Here is a 14,276-nt window from a genome sequence, read left to right as displayed (position 1 = left end):
GTTCCTATCTATAGCCAAACCTATCCATCCATCTCCAAACCTAACCATCGATCCATCATTTCACTCATCCATCCCCATCCATTCATCCTATTCGTCATCCATTCATTCACACTTTCACTCCATCTTTTTCCTCATCCATCCATTAACCCTTTCACTCGTCCACCCATTCTTTCACTTACTTATCCATCCATTCAATAATCCGTCCATCCATTCACAGTTTTACTCAGCCATTCATCCTTTTGTCCATCCTTCCACCCTGACTTTCAATCATCTATCCATTCTTTCACTCATGCACTCTTACATCTATCTTTTCACTCATCTATCCATCCTTTCATACATTTGTCTATCCTTTCGCTCATCCGTCCATCCACCATTTCACTCCATCCATCTTTTCACTCCATCCATCCATCATCCCTTTAACTCTTCCATCCACCCACCCTTCCACCCAATCATTCAGCATGGGGATCACGAGTCATGCATGATGCATAGTGCCAGGATGTGAGGCGACTGTGACATGGTGCTGTGGTTCCGTTTTTTTCAACTTTTATATAGCGTGAACTCGGGCCAAGGTCTTTGGAGTGCTTTACAAACGTACCAATCCCATTACAAAAGGTCAGGGGTGTTTTTTAGGCATGTGGGAGGTTTAATGATTTGCCCAGAATCACAGGATTTAGAGCTGATGCCAGGAACGGTACATGCTTCCCCACTTCCATTAAACTACTCCATGTGCTGCGAGGCCCAGGTAAGGGAGTTTCATAGCCTGGGCTTCACAGCACTGTGACCCCTAGCCTGAGCCATGCAGCACTTGATAATGGTTGCAAGACCCAGGGAAGGTAGCCCCGAATCCTGGACCTTGCAGCCGGATGCAGCGTTTCAAGGGCAAAGGGACTGAGCTTTGCTAAATCATGCCCTGCCATGCCAGTTTTTAGGTTTCACCTGCACAGCGCTTGTGCTGTGCCGTGCTTGTAAAATCTATTGTATTCAGTATAAATCTTAAAAGGAGCTTACATCCCGTCCTTGCTTTTCTTTGGCTCCTGTGCTTGCAACTTACTTTTACTCTGTTTCTATTGGCTGTAGCATATTTCCTGCATTTACAAATGCTTGTTCCTCGTGTGTTTGCTCTTATCAGTGTCCTAAGGCCCAAGTACTGTTTTCATCTGCTTTGGTGGAACTTCTTTTAAGTGTGTCAGCACCTGGGGGAGGGGTGTGGCTATGCGGGCGACCAAGATGGCCCCACAGCGATGAAGCTCCTGAGGACGCATCAGATCCTGTGGCCCTAAAACCTGCATGGCTCATCGCTGCTAACAAGGGGGCAATTCCACACGTGGACTGGGCCTTTGGCCTCCCTTTTGGCTGGTGATACACCTCTCTGTGTGGCTGCCGGCTACCTTTGCTACTGCCACAGCATGACGCAGCCCTCAGAGGCCCGCAGTGATAGGGGCTGCGCGTGAGCCTGAGAGAAGGGCCATGATGGGTGCGGAACATCCCCTGCTCTCCGCTCCTCTCCCCTGGTAATTGGAGGCTCCTGTTTTGCAGCGCAGCGCACCCTGGCACCGCCTTAAATAGCACTGAGCGGTAGAGCGTGCCCCCTGGTAGATGCCCTGTGCCTTTGAAGCCGCACATGGTTGGCCCGGCCCGGATTGCGCCCTGGGGGGATCTTGCTGTCGCCTGTGGGGTGGGCACTGTGGGGGTCCGTGGTTACAAGGCGGCGCTCTATGTGGACCAAATGACCTGGTTTACCGGACTGACTCGGCCTGCTGAGGCACTGGTCTGGGTGACAGGAAGGCCTCCCCCCATCTAGAAACTCTTCATACTTCCACATGTTTTGCAGGTACAAGGGACTGCGAGGGAGCGGCCTCAGGGCAGATGTATCGGGAGCAATTCTGACTCACAGAATGAGCCCAGGCCTGGTTAACAAACTGGTTTCTTCTCACCACGTGCCTTCCCACATCCTTTACTTATCTGACCTAATTTCTGGTGATCCAAAATCTACTGTACGCACCGTCCTGCATCGTGCTATGAGTGACTAGCCTGTACTGTAGTCCGCGTCTCCCTACATTTTGCATTGCAACCACTCCTACAAGCTACCACCTGTCTGTCACCCTGTCACATGGACTAGCTTGGCAGCTCCTGTTCCCAGTCCTCGCTCTCATACCTAGACCTTGTCCACTGTTGGGACCAGCCACAACATAACCTGTTTGCCCACCTAGTGCTGCCCTTGCTCCACCATTGTAGCGTTCTCCAATACTCACCATACTGCCGCTATGGGAGAGGTGAACCAAAACAAAAGAAGCTGTCCTTTGAAGGCCCTGGGATGTCCTGCCACCAGCAGTCACAATCTCACCCTGATGATTCCCTCACTTGCATACGCCAAGGGCCTCCTTCCTGATGGCACCGCTGCCATCATGGAAGAATTGTGCATGGGTTTCAAATCCATCGATGCTTGCTTCAATAGCCTTAACAGTCGCCTAGACCGCATGAGTGAGAGGTTGGATCAGCACGTGGTGCGACTCGACAGCACCAAACGCAGAGTTTCAGAAGTGGAGGACAACACCCTGGGGTCCAGAAACGGCTCGAAAAGGTGGAACATATGTTAAAATCTGCTGTGACCAAGAACGAAGTCTTGGAGGCGCAATTTTGTAGAAGTAACATACGGATAGCTGGCATTCCTGAATCCATAAACATGGGCCGCTCTGATGGTTTTGTAGAAAATTTACTGACTGACTTGTTTGGCAAGCAGGCCTTCACGGCCACCTTTGTTGTGAAAAGACCCACAAATCGCTTGGACCGCGGTCCATGCCCGGTGCACCCCTCTCTGCTGATTGTGGCTCATCCTGAATTTTCTTGACAGCAGCACCACACTGCGGCTGGCTTGAGAAAAAGCTCCCCTGCAGTACAAAGGATCCTCACTGGCAATCTATCCAGACTTTACACAAGCGGTGCAAGAGGCATGCAAGAAATACACTGATGGAAAGCAGACCCTCCAGAATCTAGGCTTAAAATACAGCATCCTCTATTCGTCAAGACTATGAATTGAGGCAGATGGCTGTCATCATGTCTTCTAGGCCCCTCGGATGCTGCCGAGTTCTGCAAACAATATAACGGGAGCCCCACACCATCTGCCCACTCATCCACTGGATAGTCGTCTACTGGCTCAACCATTTAGCTCCCAAGTGGACAACCCACCTTAAACACCTCACATATCTCTTTTCTTTCATTTCAGATCTCACTTAGCACTCCATCAGGACAGCAGAGATGACCGGACATTGTTGAGGATGTAACCCTAGCTTACATAAAGGCCCTCTTTAAGCAGCAATATTAGGGTCATGTACATACATGTCATACCTCTACCATTCAGAAGGACTTTGTTTTTCGGGAACATTGTCACCCCCTCAAGGTGTACACTGACATGATATTTATTTTAAGTTTGGGGGATTCAAATGGGATTTGCTGAAGGATGTACCTCCAGTGTGTGTGGGGGGACTGGAGTTACTTTATGTTATTTAGTACTGTTATTGTTAGTTGCACAGCTTCTATACTACAAAATACACTCCGAGCCCGAAGCCTTATAGATCAATCTCTTCTCCATTATAATACGTGGCCACGCATAATATCAGAGCATGGGGACTTAGTCTCCTGTGTGTCTCATGGAATATTCATGGTTCAAACAATCCTAGAAAAGGGAAACAGGTCCTCTCTTATTTGAATAGACACAGAACCAAGCCAGTATTCCTTCAAGAGACCCATCTCTGCCCGCGTCCGTCCCACCTGCACACCTGCCACTAAATGGGGATCAAACTCTTTTTTTTGCCCACTACAGCTCCTGTTTCCGTGGAGTCTACATCTTGATACATAAAAGCATACCCTTCAAATGTCATGACTGTATCCCTGAAACAGAGGGCAGGTATCTCCTGGTTGTGGGCACTCCGGATGACAGATTGGTCTTGCTTGTTAATGTTTACAGACCCAACCTTTACATCCCCAAATTCTATCATAGCCTGTCGGCACTCATAGGCTGTTTTCAAGCAGACTTCATACTCATGGGTGGTGACTTCATCACATGTGACCCCTCTCTCGACACTACTAGCTCAGTTGGAACCACCAAAGCCAGGACCCCACACAACAGACTTTACCTTCTACTCAGCCCCACATAATGAATGGACCAGTACTGACCATCAGCAAGTCACGAGGGGCCTTGTTGTGGGTTACTGAAATCATCCACCAACCTCGAACACTGTCGGACAACTCCCTGATTGTTGTGTCTCTCTGCATACTATAGAGGGACAGACTTATTGGGCAATGGCGGTTCCCAGAGAAAGCCCTGTTGGACTAAGCCTTCTGCATAGAGATACAGGACTCCATAGAGGAGTACTTCTCCCTCAATACTGGGTTAGTGGACAAACATTCCATGCTCTGGGAGGCCTTCAAAGCCTACATAAGGGGGGCGTGCAGAGCCAAACATGCAGGAGTTCTCTGTAGCAATCGAAGAGGCCTGGCTAGGGTAGAAAAAGAACTTCATAGTGTGGACCTTGCTGAGATGGCCGGGACCCGTGTCCATTGCTTGGTTGACCGAGCTAATCTCCTACAGGAATTCCACAAGCTGGCAGAGAGGGAGGTTAAGCACTTGGGGAAAATACACTATGGGTAGTCACTATGGTGAGGGTGAGAGTACCCATGCACAACTTTTCTGACCAAACTATCATGCCACATACATCACAAGCCTTTCAATAGACAGTGACACTATCATCACTGATAACGCCATTAGACATTCAGACATTCACTATGTATAAAGACTATACACCATGCAATATATTAGGGAGGACTCCTCACTGGCAGAATACCTGGCAGAAATTGCTATGGTATGGCTCAATCCTGGGAAGCAGCAGTTCCTAGCCAACCCAATCACCTTTTCCGAAATCACACAGGCCATTAAGGCCCCGAGTGGCACTAAAGCCCATGGACTGGATGGGCTTTGGACATTTTTACAAAGCCTATAAACACATCCTTGCCCCTCACCCCTTGGAGGTATGCGCAGAATCACTAATGGAGGGCATTCTCCCTCCCAAATTACATGAAGCCATCATTACTCTACTGCTGAAACCTGGTAAGCCTGCCCAGCTTTGCACCTCATACAGACCGGTCTTCCTTTTGAATCACAACAGCAAGATTCTTGCTGAAGTGATAGTAATGCGTCTCTCACTGCTTATAGAAAACATAATATCCCCCATGCAATTTGGCATCGCTCGACCTCGATAAACCTGCAAACCATCTTTGCAGTTACAAATCAGATATCTCTAACTCTCCCTGCAGAAGCTACACTGTTGGACGCAGAGAAGGTCTTTGATTCCCTCAAGTGGCCGTTCCTGCATGAAACATTGTCCAAACTGGGTACACCCAAGGGGCAGAGACCTCATTATGCTGCTTTACCAAGAACCCACAGCCTGTCTTCGAATGAATGGGGTGGTCTTGCCCCCCTTTCCAATTACTAGAGGCATGTGACAGGGCTGCCCACTCTTCCCCCCTAGTTTTCAATATTGCCATGGACTCACTTGTCCGACATCTCCAGGGTTGCCATCTAGACAGTGGACTCCAACTTCAGAGAGGACCCCTACTGGCTTCTCTCTACGCGGACAATATCTTGCTATTTGTATGTGAACCGGCTACTAATCTACCCCCTAATATGCAAGGTCATTTGGTTTGGGTCTTTTTTGGCTTATCAATCAACTGGGGCAAATCGGAATTATTCCCACTCATGGAAGCCACCACGCCCTGTGACCTGGATTACCACTTGAAGTGGTGCACCGACCCTTTTAGGGCATTTTCCTACACAGGGACAAACAAGAAGTCATATGATTGAACTATGGTCCTGTGGTTGACAAGCTGTGCTGCCCTGCACCACAAAGCCCATAAATCTGGGCCGCTGTTTGTACAGGAGTTGCATAATTGGGCCAGGGTCTCTATCTCACAGGAACCCCCAATTATGAATCTCCTTTTAGATAGGTTGACTTTGGCCCCACCCACTAGTGCAGGTACAATAGGGGCATGGTGAGGGCAGTAAATTATTTCCTTAGGCTCCAGAGTAACTTTTTTCTACCGTCCTTCTCCGTGGATCTTGCCTTTATTATTTAGCGCTAGTGAAGTCTATCCCGCTACAGCTACACCTTTCCTGTTGCTTTCTCAGACTGCGCTGCGAGGCAGATGTCGACATTAACCCTTCAAGCAGGTAAGAGAATGTTGCAGGAGTGTTTGGCCATTTGTTCAACTTTTAAGAATCCACAAATGCCCTGCCTGTACACATACCGCGTGTATGCTTCATTTAAAATTGTCTTCTCATCATCATCATGGCCTTTCTGTCCTTGTTTAAGTAGCAGTCGGGCCATTATTGCAACTCTAGAACATATTTTAAAGTGCACACTAATTATATTTTCTGTTATATTTAATGCTTTAAGTTTGAGGGTCATTTTACTAAAAAAAAAATCTGGGATTATTGAGTGGTGAGGGATGGTGGCTGATAAGGGGCGGGGCCCAAGGTCAGCCTTGAGATTTGGCTCACGGCAGAGGGATGGTAGAAAAGTGGATACCCAGGCCTGGAAGGGAGTGTTCTGCAGAGTCCGCCGAAGGTGGAGGTAGTATTGGAGAGGGATTTTCTCTGAAGGCTGGCACAGAAGGAGCCTGAGCATTGTCACTGGCCTGATACTCCCACCTCAGAAACCTCCTCTTCCCATCAGATGCACCACTCTTCTGACTAACCACTCCCTCAAACAGAATACTTTTGGAACCCATAAGCATATAAAATGCAAGATAGTGTATTGTGATAGAAAAGACTCCAGAAAAATTGATTCTTTGTTAGAACAAATATATATATATACCAGAGATGGTACTGAACACATATACCTCAGACCGTTTCAGCCGTCATGAACAATACAGAGATGCCTGCAGCTCAAAATGCCTACAGATTGCTAAAACAGAATGCCTTAGGGTTGAGGAAGAGAGTTGAAACGGGTTCTATGTATCACATGTTCAGTTCATTGCCTATGCAGCAGTCACCCTCATTTGGAGATTCATAATTCAAAGATCTTATTTTAAATGCACTCTGCGACTCATGGGAGGTTTGCCTCACTAGTACGAGAATAGTCTGTTCTGTACATCCAGATAAGTTCTTGATACCAAAGCTATCCATGGCTGCAATTTTATGATGCTTTTTGAAGATCTTTCTAGTGTTTCATCCCAATCACATACTTCAGGTTTTTTTTTTAAAACTTTTTAATTATTGTACGGGCACTTTTATGAATTTTCTGTATTTTAAAAGGTGTTTGACCTGTAGTCTTTTGACCTGATATTTCAGGAACATTTTAACTAATCAATGTTTTGTATTTAAAAAAAATAGTTTTTCAGTTGTTGCTAAGCCTAGCTTGGACATCATGGGCAGATTCGTCATTCAAAGAGGTTCTTTAGACGCCACCAAAATCCCTTGTGTTATAATCCACGTCCTGTACCAGCATACCCAATGAAGGGTAAAGAGACCAAAATGTAAGCTCACCTAATCATGGTTCTGCTTTTTCACAAAGAAAAACATCAAGGTTGCTACTGCGCTGAACAGGGATAAACCAACCCAACCATTTCTTAAATCTTATCCATGAAATAGATTTGTGAGAAGGCATTCAGCTTACAAAACTCAACCATGGCTGGAGTACTCTGTTAATCTAGATGCTTGCTTTTGTTTCCCATGTCATATGATTACAAATGGAATAAATGATAAGAATGCAGTTTTTACTGTAACTAGTTTCTATAACTGGAAAAGTTAGCTGGCACCTGGTAAAGGATTTGCTAAACATGTAGCCAGTCAAACACACACATATGCTGTACTAGCTCTAGTAGGCGCATCTAAGAGAGTGGAGAAAGGAGATATCATTGCTTTTTTATTTCATGCGAAACTAATGGAAAATGATCAACATTATTTAAAAATCACTAGAGAAGTGATTCATGTTCTTGTAGTATATGAACTCCCCCTGCGTGGTGATGCAGATGTTTTTGATTCAACAAGTGGATTATTTTTAAAGCTTTTCCAATACACTTTGAAAAAAGATAAAAAAATCTAGTTGAAATTATACACTCCTTTCCCCTAAATGCACAGCATACATCTCAATGAATCCAAAATGAAGTAATAGATACTTTAACTTGTATGGTTCTCTCACAAGTCAAAAAGCAGTACAAAAGTTGTGATTCGAACAGTATTTGTATAAAAAGTGATTGCACCACTGATAATGTAATATTAAAAATCTGTCCCTTGTGGTGCGTTTTGTGAACAAATCCGGGGAGCTTTTAATTGGTCTTTCACAGATGGAACAAATAGATGCTGAATATATAGCTAATCTGATTTTAAGCCATTTAGTTTCCTGTGATTTCAAATCGGAAGACATTTTAAGACAGTGCTATGATGGAGCGCCTGTGATGAGTGGATGAAATGGAGATGTTCATGCTGTGATACAGAGAAGACTAAAAAAATATATTCCTTATATACACTGTTACAGTCATCAGCTTCATCTTGTTGTCATACATGCCATAAAGAGTAAACCAAGGGCAAAGCAATTATTTTATCTTTGTAATATGCTGTACAATTTCTTTCATTATCGTTATGTGAGTCAACGATATAATGGACCGGCTCTCAAACGTCATCTTGAAATTTGATGGACTAGCTATTATGAGGCTACAAGATATGTGGTTGAAAACACTGACACAATTTCTGGTCGTATATCAGACATATATCATAATGACAATGCTACATCTGAGTTGAACGCAGAAGCTTGTGGATTATTATCTCATATTCAAAGGGAACATGTTCATGTTACTGGGACATTTTTTACAAGATCTACTATTAGCTTTTAAACCTGCTAATGCTGTATTTCAGACACAGCAAAAAATGTGTCTTATGCAGTGGAAGTTGTGCAGTCCATACTTCGGGCCTCATTATGAGGCTGGTGGGCCGAACATCGGCTCACCAGCCCAGTAAACAGGAGAACGCCGCAGAGCTGGCAGTCTCCCCCAGGCTGATTCCAAGGTTTACCCTGGGCTGACTGGTGGAAACCTCTGAAATCAGAGGTTTCCGCCAGTCAGCCCAGTGAAACCGTGCAGCAGCATTGGACTTGGTTCCTCAAGGAGCCGAGGCCAATGCCGTCACACTGAGGGTGTCCCAGCACCCGCGGAATGTGCACTGCAGTAGCAGACAGTAGCAGACAGCGTGCATTCCGAGGGTGTTAGGCAGCGGGGCCCCAGCACTGGGTTTCTGCCAGCCTTTTCATGACGGGGTACCCGCCATGAAAAGGCTGGTGGGAAACTGGACCCGTGATCCTCACAGTGGTGCTGAACTCAGCATCGCCATGGCTGACCACGACTCTGACCGCCGCCATGCTGCCGGGATCCTTGATCCTAGTGGTGACGGCAGTCCGACCACTAGGGTCGTAATGTGGTGGTCAGACCGCCTGGAGTGCAGCGGTCTGACTCCCACCGCAAGGTTGGCGGTCTCAAGACCGCCAGCCTCGTAGTGAGGCCCCTAGTGCCATGAAAGCAGTGTGTGCAGATCCAATGTTTTCTACCAAGTACTGGTCTTCTCTTGAAGTTTCAGACCAAACCTCGTGTTAATCATGGAACAAAATGGAGAAGGACTCTCATCTGCCAATTTGCAGATTCAGTGATACTTTCAACAGTTGGGCAGTCTGCAGATGATGCTTCCCTTCATCAACAGCAAGTGTTCAGGAAGCCCCTCTTGAACATTCTAGACAAAGCAAGAGCTGAAATGGAGACCATATTCTCCCAGAAGAACACTGAACTTACTAAAGCCCTTTCTATCTTGGTTACCTCATTGCCTCATTTTCTGAACAAGTGTGCACCCCTTCTTGACATAACTAACTGTTGCAAAACTGTTGTTAAAAAAACAAAAGTAAAAAATGGTGCAGATTTTGCCTCCATTTTTTAACTGGTGCATGATAATACTGAAGCTTTCCCAGCACTTCATGAAAAATGTATCTGCACTGTTACAGGGGTTTCAACCACAGCCTCTGAGAGCTCCTTTTCATTCCTATCCCGTGTTCTCACACTTTTCCTATGAACAATGATTCATGACTGGAAACAGAATTTGACTATTATAGCACATGAGAAGGAACTCACTGCAAATCTATGTATGGATGAGTTTGTAAAGGAGGTTTCAAAGAACTAGTTTTGCAATTGTCAGCATGAAAGCTGCTGTCAGTATTCAAAAATACTCCTTTCCTTTTTTTATCAATGAGTTGCTGTTTTCTAAAAAAAAAAAATATATCTCTGAAAGTACATCACAAAAGAATAACAAGAAAATAAAAATGTTAAAGTTCATATTGTGCACAGAAGTAAGTGTTGGACAAATTGCAGTGAGTAAATAGCCAGCCTTTCTAGTGCAATGATGTCAATGCTTTTATGTGATAATAGGGACCCCTTAATCTTGAACTACTTTTACAGTGTGCTTGGTATTCAAGTGCTTGTGTTGAAGCCAGGCCTGATGGAATATGAGGACTTGAGCTTAAGTACAGACATTGCCCTTACTTTCAAGTAACTCGCTACAGGCTCTGTATAAACAGAGAATTTATCCTTATCACAGTGTCTGTTTGGAAGTAGATTTGATGTAATCTAGGGCTTGTAGACTACCTCCAAAAGTAACAAATTCGGCCCACAGTGGCCTACCAGAGTGCACTGTTGGCCCATATAAATAAAAAATGCTGGAGCCGGGCATGTGTTTGAGCAGCAGGCTTGTGATGCCATCCTTCCTGGAGAATAATCTGATTGACAGGTACGGAAATTGAGCCAGTAACCTGTCAAAAGAGTGGTCCCTAATCCACACTGACATGAAAGGGCTTACTCAATACATATTTCTTTAGCTGTCCTGTTCCAGGAAATGACTTCAGCATGAAAAGGGGAAAATAATTTGACCGTGACACAGACCAGCTTGGTACAGGGAGATTGGCCAGTCTAGAGAGAGAATTATCCCTGTGCACTCCCCTTTCTAAGCTTATTTCCTGCCTTCTTAGCACTGGCCTCGAGGGATGGCATGAGATTGTGTTTTTTAACCCTTACTTTTCCATCCCAGCAGTTTTGTTGATTTATATTTGCAGTTTTCTAAACCACAAATACATTACACAAGGTCAATTTTTTACGGTACTTGAAGATTTAGTGATCTGACCAGAATCACAGGACATTGAGGCAACACCAGGACTTGAACCTGACCCAGAGTCAGCAGTTCTGGCCGCTAGCCACATCTCTCCACCTCCCCCGCCACCCCACCCCCTTAGCTGTTTTGTCTTACTCCCCTCCCCCTCTGGTCATTCACTGCCAATTAAAAGGAGCAGCTGTGTGTGGTAAGGCACAATGGTCTGGGCAGGGTGGAGAACTCAACCCCTTACCTCTTAGCCCAGTGCACAGTGTTTGCGATAGGAGTGAAGAGGGCAAGGACAGCACACAGCTGAGACAATCTGCCAAAAGAAAGAGCAGAGTGGAGTAGTCTGGATAGTTGTGATAGGCGTATTGCCATTCTGCTTCTTTCCTTCACAGTGCTTGATTTGTGCTGGTGTTTGCAGATGCTTGGCACTAGTAGTATTTACTAACATTGACACATATTTATGGCAATCCACCACCTGGTGGCGCTCTCTGTCTATTTTGAAAACATCAGCAGGCCATTTAACAGTACAAAATACATAAACATAATAATATCATCACATCCAGGTCATTCTTACAGCTGTAGATGGCCCGACACAGTCCATATGGTCCGTACAGTAGGAGTGTGATGTAAGTAGGTAACATAAGTACTGGCGTTTGGCAGTGAGAGTGGGTGGTAAAAGCTTCGGTGGTCTCTTCAGAAATATCTTTGGCTCTAGCACTTATTTTTCCATAAGTTAAGCACACACTATTTAAAGTGTCCACTCCACCACGTTCCTTGTATTCTCCAAACATCCACAACAAATGAGTATTGAATTATTTCATCAAGCAGAAAGTTCTTTGGGGCCTGGCAAAAAGGTAGAAGGGGTTGTATAATACAATATGCAGAACACATCAACACTCATCCCTTAACTTCACCCATCTGTCGGTCAGTTAATCTGTCCTTGTGTGCCTGTATGTGTGTTGCCTGTAGTTAAGGTTGAATGCATCTTTGTACACTGTGGGAGGAGATGTACCTAGCGTCTCGAACTAACAGCTTTGGGACCTGGGGACAGCGGCATAACAAAGCTTGAGGGCCGCCCCCCCCCCCCCTGCAAAGTACATGGAGGGGGTCCCCTCTCCCCAGCCCACCACCTACCCATTTTGCTGAGGGCCCCCCTGGAGCGGGGGGGTCCTTGCACCGTGGGTGCTGCATGGTCTTATGTTACGTCACTGCTTGGGCATACAGATTTGAATCTGGCCTCCATGCTAGATTCACCATTGTGTGACCCTGGGCAAACCACTTAGGGCCTCTTTACAAGTTCGGCGGACAGGATAACCCATCTGCTGAACTTCTGATGGGGAGGTTGCTACCATGCTGTCTACCTCCCCGCTGGGCCCATTATGGCTTTCCCGCTGGGCTGACGGGCAGAAACCAAGATATCCGCCCGTCAGCCCAGCAGGAAAGTGGCAGCAGCATTGTCGTAATTATTATTGCCGTACAGTTGCACATCTTATTTAAGTGGGCTGAAAATTTTGGCTACTACAGGTAAGTTGTGTATACAATACAACTCCATTTAAATCCTAATCACTAATATGGGACACAGAGAGAACAGAGAGCCCCTTAGAGGGGTTTCTTCTTAATTGACTGAAAATCTGGCATCTTTGGAGCCAGTTAGTTTGCAAAACGGCACCGCAACATGAATCGCTTAGTGAGTCCAACATTTAAAAAAAAAAAAAAGTTTTGAGGTTACCACCCCAAACTAAACCCTCGCCATCCGAAGAGTGCATGGCTCACTTTCTGCGCCTCGAACCCCTGAGTTTGGCTTCCTTTGGCTCCACGTCCAGCCCCGCGCTTCCAAGGACCATCAATGACAGCCACGTCTTGGCCGTACGGTGAACGCTGCCCGCCCCACCCGGGCTCTAGTGCGTCGGGCCGAGGCGCGGGTCACTCACCGTGGCGCTGCCCCTGCAGGTTGTACTGCTGCATGCGGTAGACGGTGAACTCCAGGGGCAGGGCGGCCCCGGGGCACAGCATCAGGACCAGCATCACTGGGGTCGCCATGGCGGCGAGGCTCCTTCCAGACAGACCCCCCTCGGGCTCCATGATTCGGGTCACTCCTCCGCGGCCGACCTCTGAGGCAATGGCGGGCCTTGGCAGGTCGGCCCACACCGACGTCCAGACACACGGCGTAATCGGATCAGTCGGTCATCTCTAATCACCCCCAAGTGAATGAACCCGTCTGAGCCTCTCAGTACTCAAACTTGGCTGGGACAGACTAATTAGGGACTACGGGGGTCTAGGAAGAGCGGACAAGCTTTCAGAGTTTCTAAGGAGAATCCATCCACCGGGAGCGCTTGGGCCGCAGCAGGGTTATGAAGCGCTATATAAATACACCTTCTTTGTTTACATCTGCAACACACTTCGGCGCCTCAGGGGTAGAAAGGCACATGGTCCCACAAAATGATAGAGTACTCCCAAATGTATAGTTCTGAAGCAGCTATGAGGGCACGATAGAGTAATAGTACCATATAGAAGGCATGTTCGTATTATGTTAAATTATGCAGGCGGACTACCTCTGCCTCGAAGTAATTAGCATTTGTGCCCTGGAGCATAATAAGTATTTTTTTTAGTTTAAGTATGATGTCATGAAAGAGTAAGCATATGTAATAAAAATAACTGGATGCTGATTAATAAGTAAAAAGTATTGCATCAGTGTAAATGATTACATTCATTTTCAAGTATATGTATTAACAATAAGGCGTAAACCAAAAATAATTACATTTTAAAAATGGCAAGCGTGGTAATAAATCTGTGGTGCAGGTTCATGTATTTCACTGTGGATTTGACTTGAAGGGCTTTAGCAGACGGGGAAGCATGCAGTTTTTCTGTTAGCTATGCGACTGACCCTTATCAATGTGTGGCTGGCTGATGACAGTGCGCCTTTTTTTTCAAAGCAGCTCGTGCCAATTCAGTCATTTATTGCACTGAAGCAATTGTCAGCAAGAGCAATGCAGTTAGCTGAGCACGATGAAAGAATTAAAAATTGAATTGAAAAATAACTTGTCCATTTAGGTTGCCAAATGAGAAAATATTCTTTGTTCCTACTTATGTGAAG

At 45.9% G+C, this 14,276-nt stretch overlaps 1 protein-coding gene across 1 annotated transcript in view; it reads right to left on the bottom strand.

Annotated features, from left to right (window-relative positions):
* LOC138266830 (BOS complex subunit NCLN-like) overlaps nucleotides 1-13,365 on the bottom strand; it is a 198,718-nt gene extending 185,353 nt beyond the window's left edge. Inside the window, exon 1 of the mRNA XM_069215554.1 lies at nucleotides 13,114-13,365. Within this exon, the coding sequence (XP_069071655.1) occupies nucleotides 13,114-13,264 (151 nt within the window). The 5' untranslated portion in view covers nucleotides 13,265-13,365. The remainder of the gene's footprint in view (nucleotides 1-13,113) is intronic.
* Between the last annotated feature and the right edge of the window lie 911 nt (nucleotides 13,366-14,276).

The sequence above is a fragment of the Pleurodeles waltl genome, chromosome 1_1 (assembly GCF_031143425.1).
Source record: "Pleurodeles waltl isolate 20211129_DDA chromosome 1_1, aPleWal1.hap1.20221129, whole genome shotgun sequence".
Lineage (NCBI taxonomy): Eukaryota > Metazoa > Chordata > Amphibia > Caudata > Salamandridae > Pleurodeles > Pleurodeles waltl.
Note: the sequence above shows the minus strand (reverse complement) of the source record. Positions and strands in the feature narration are given on the sequence as shown.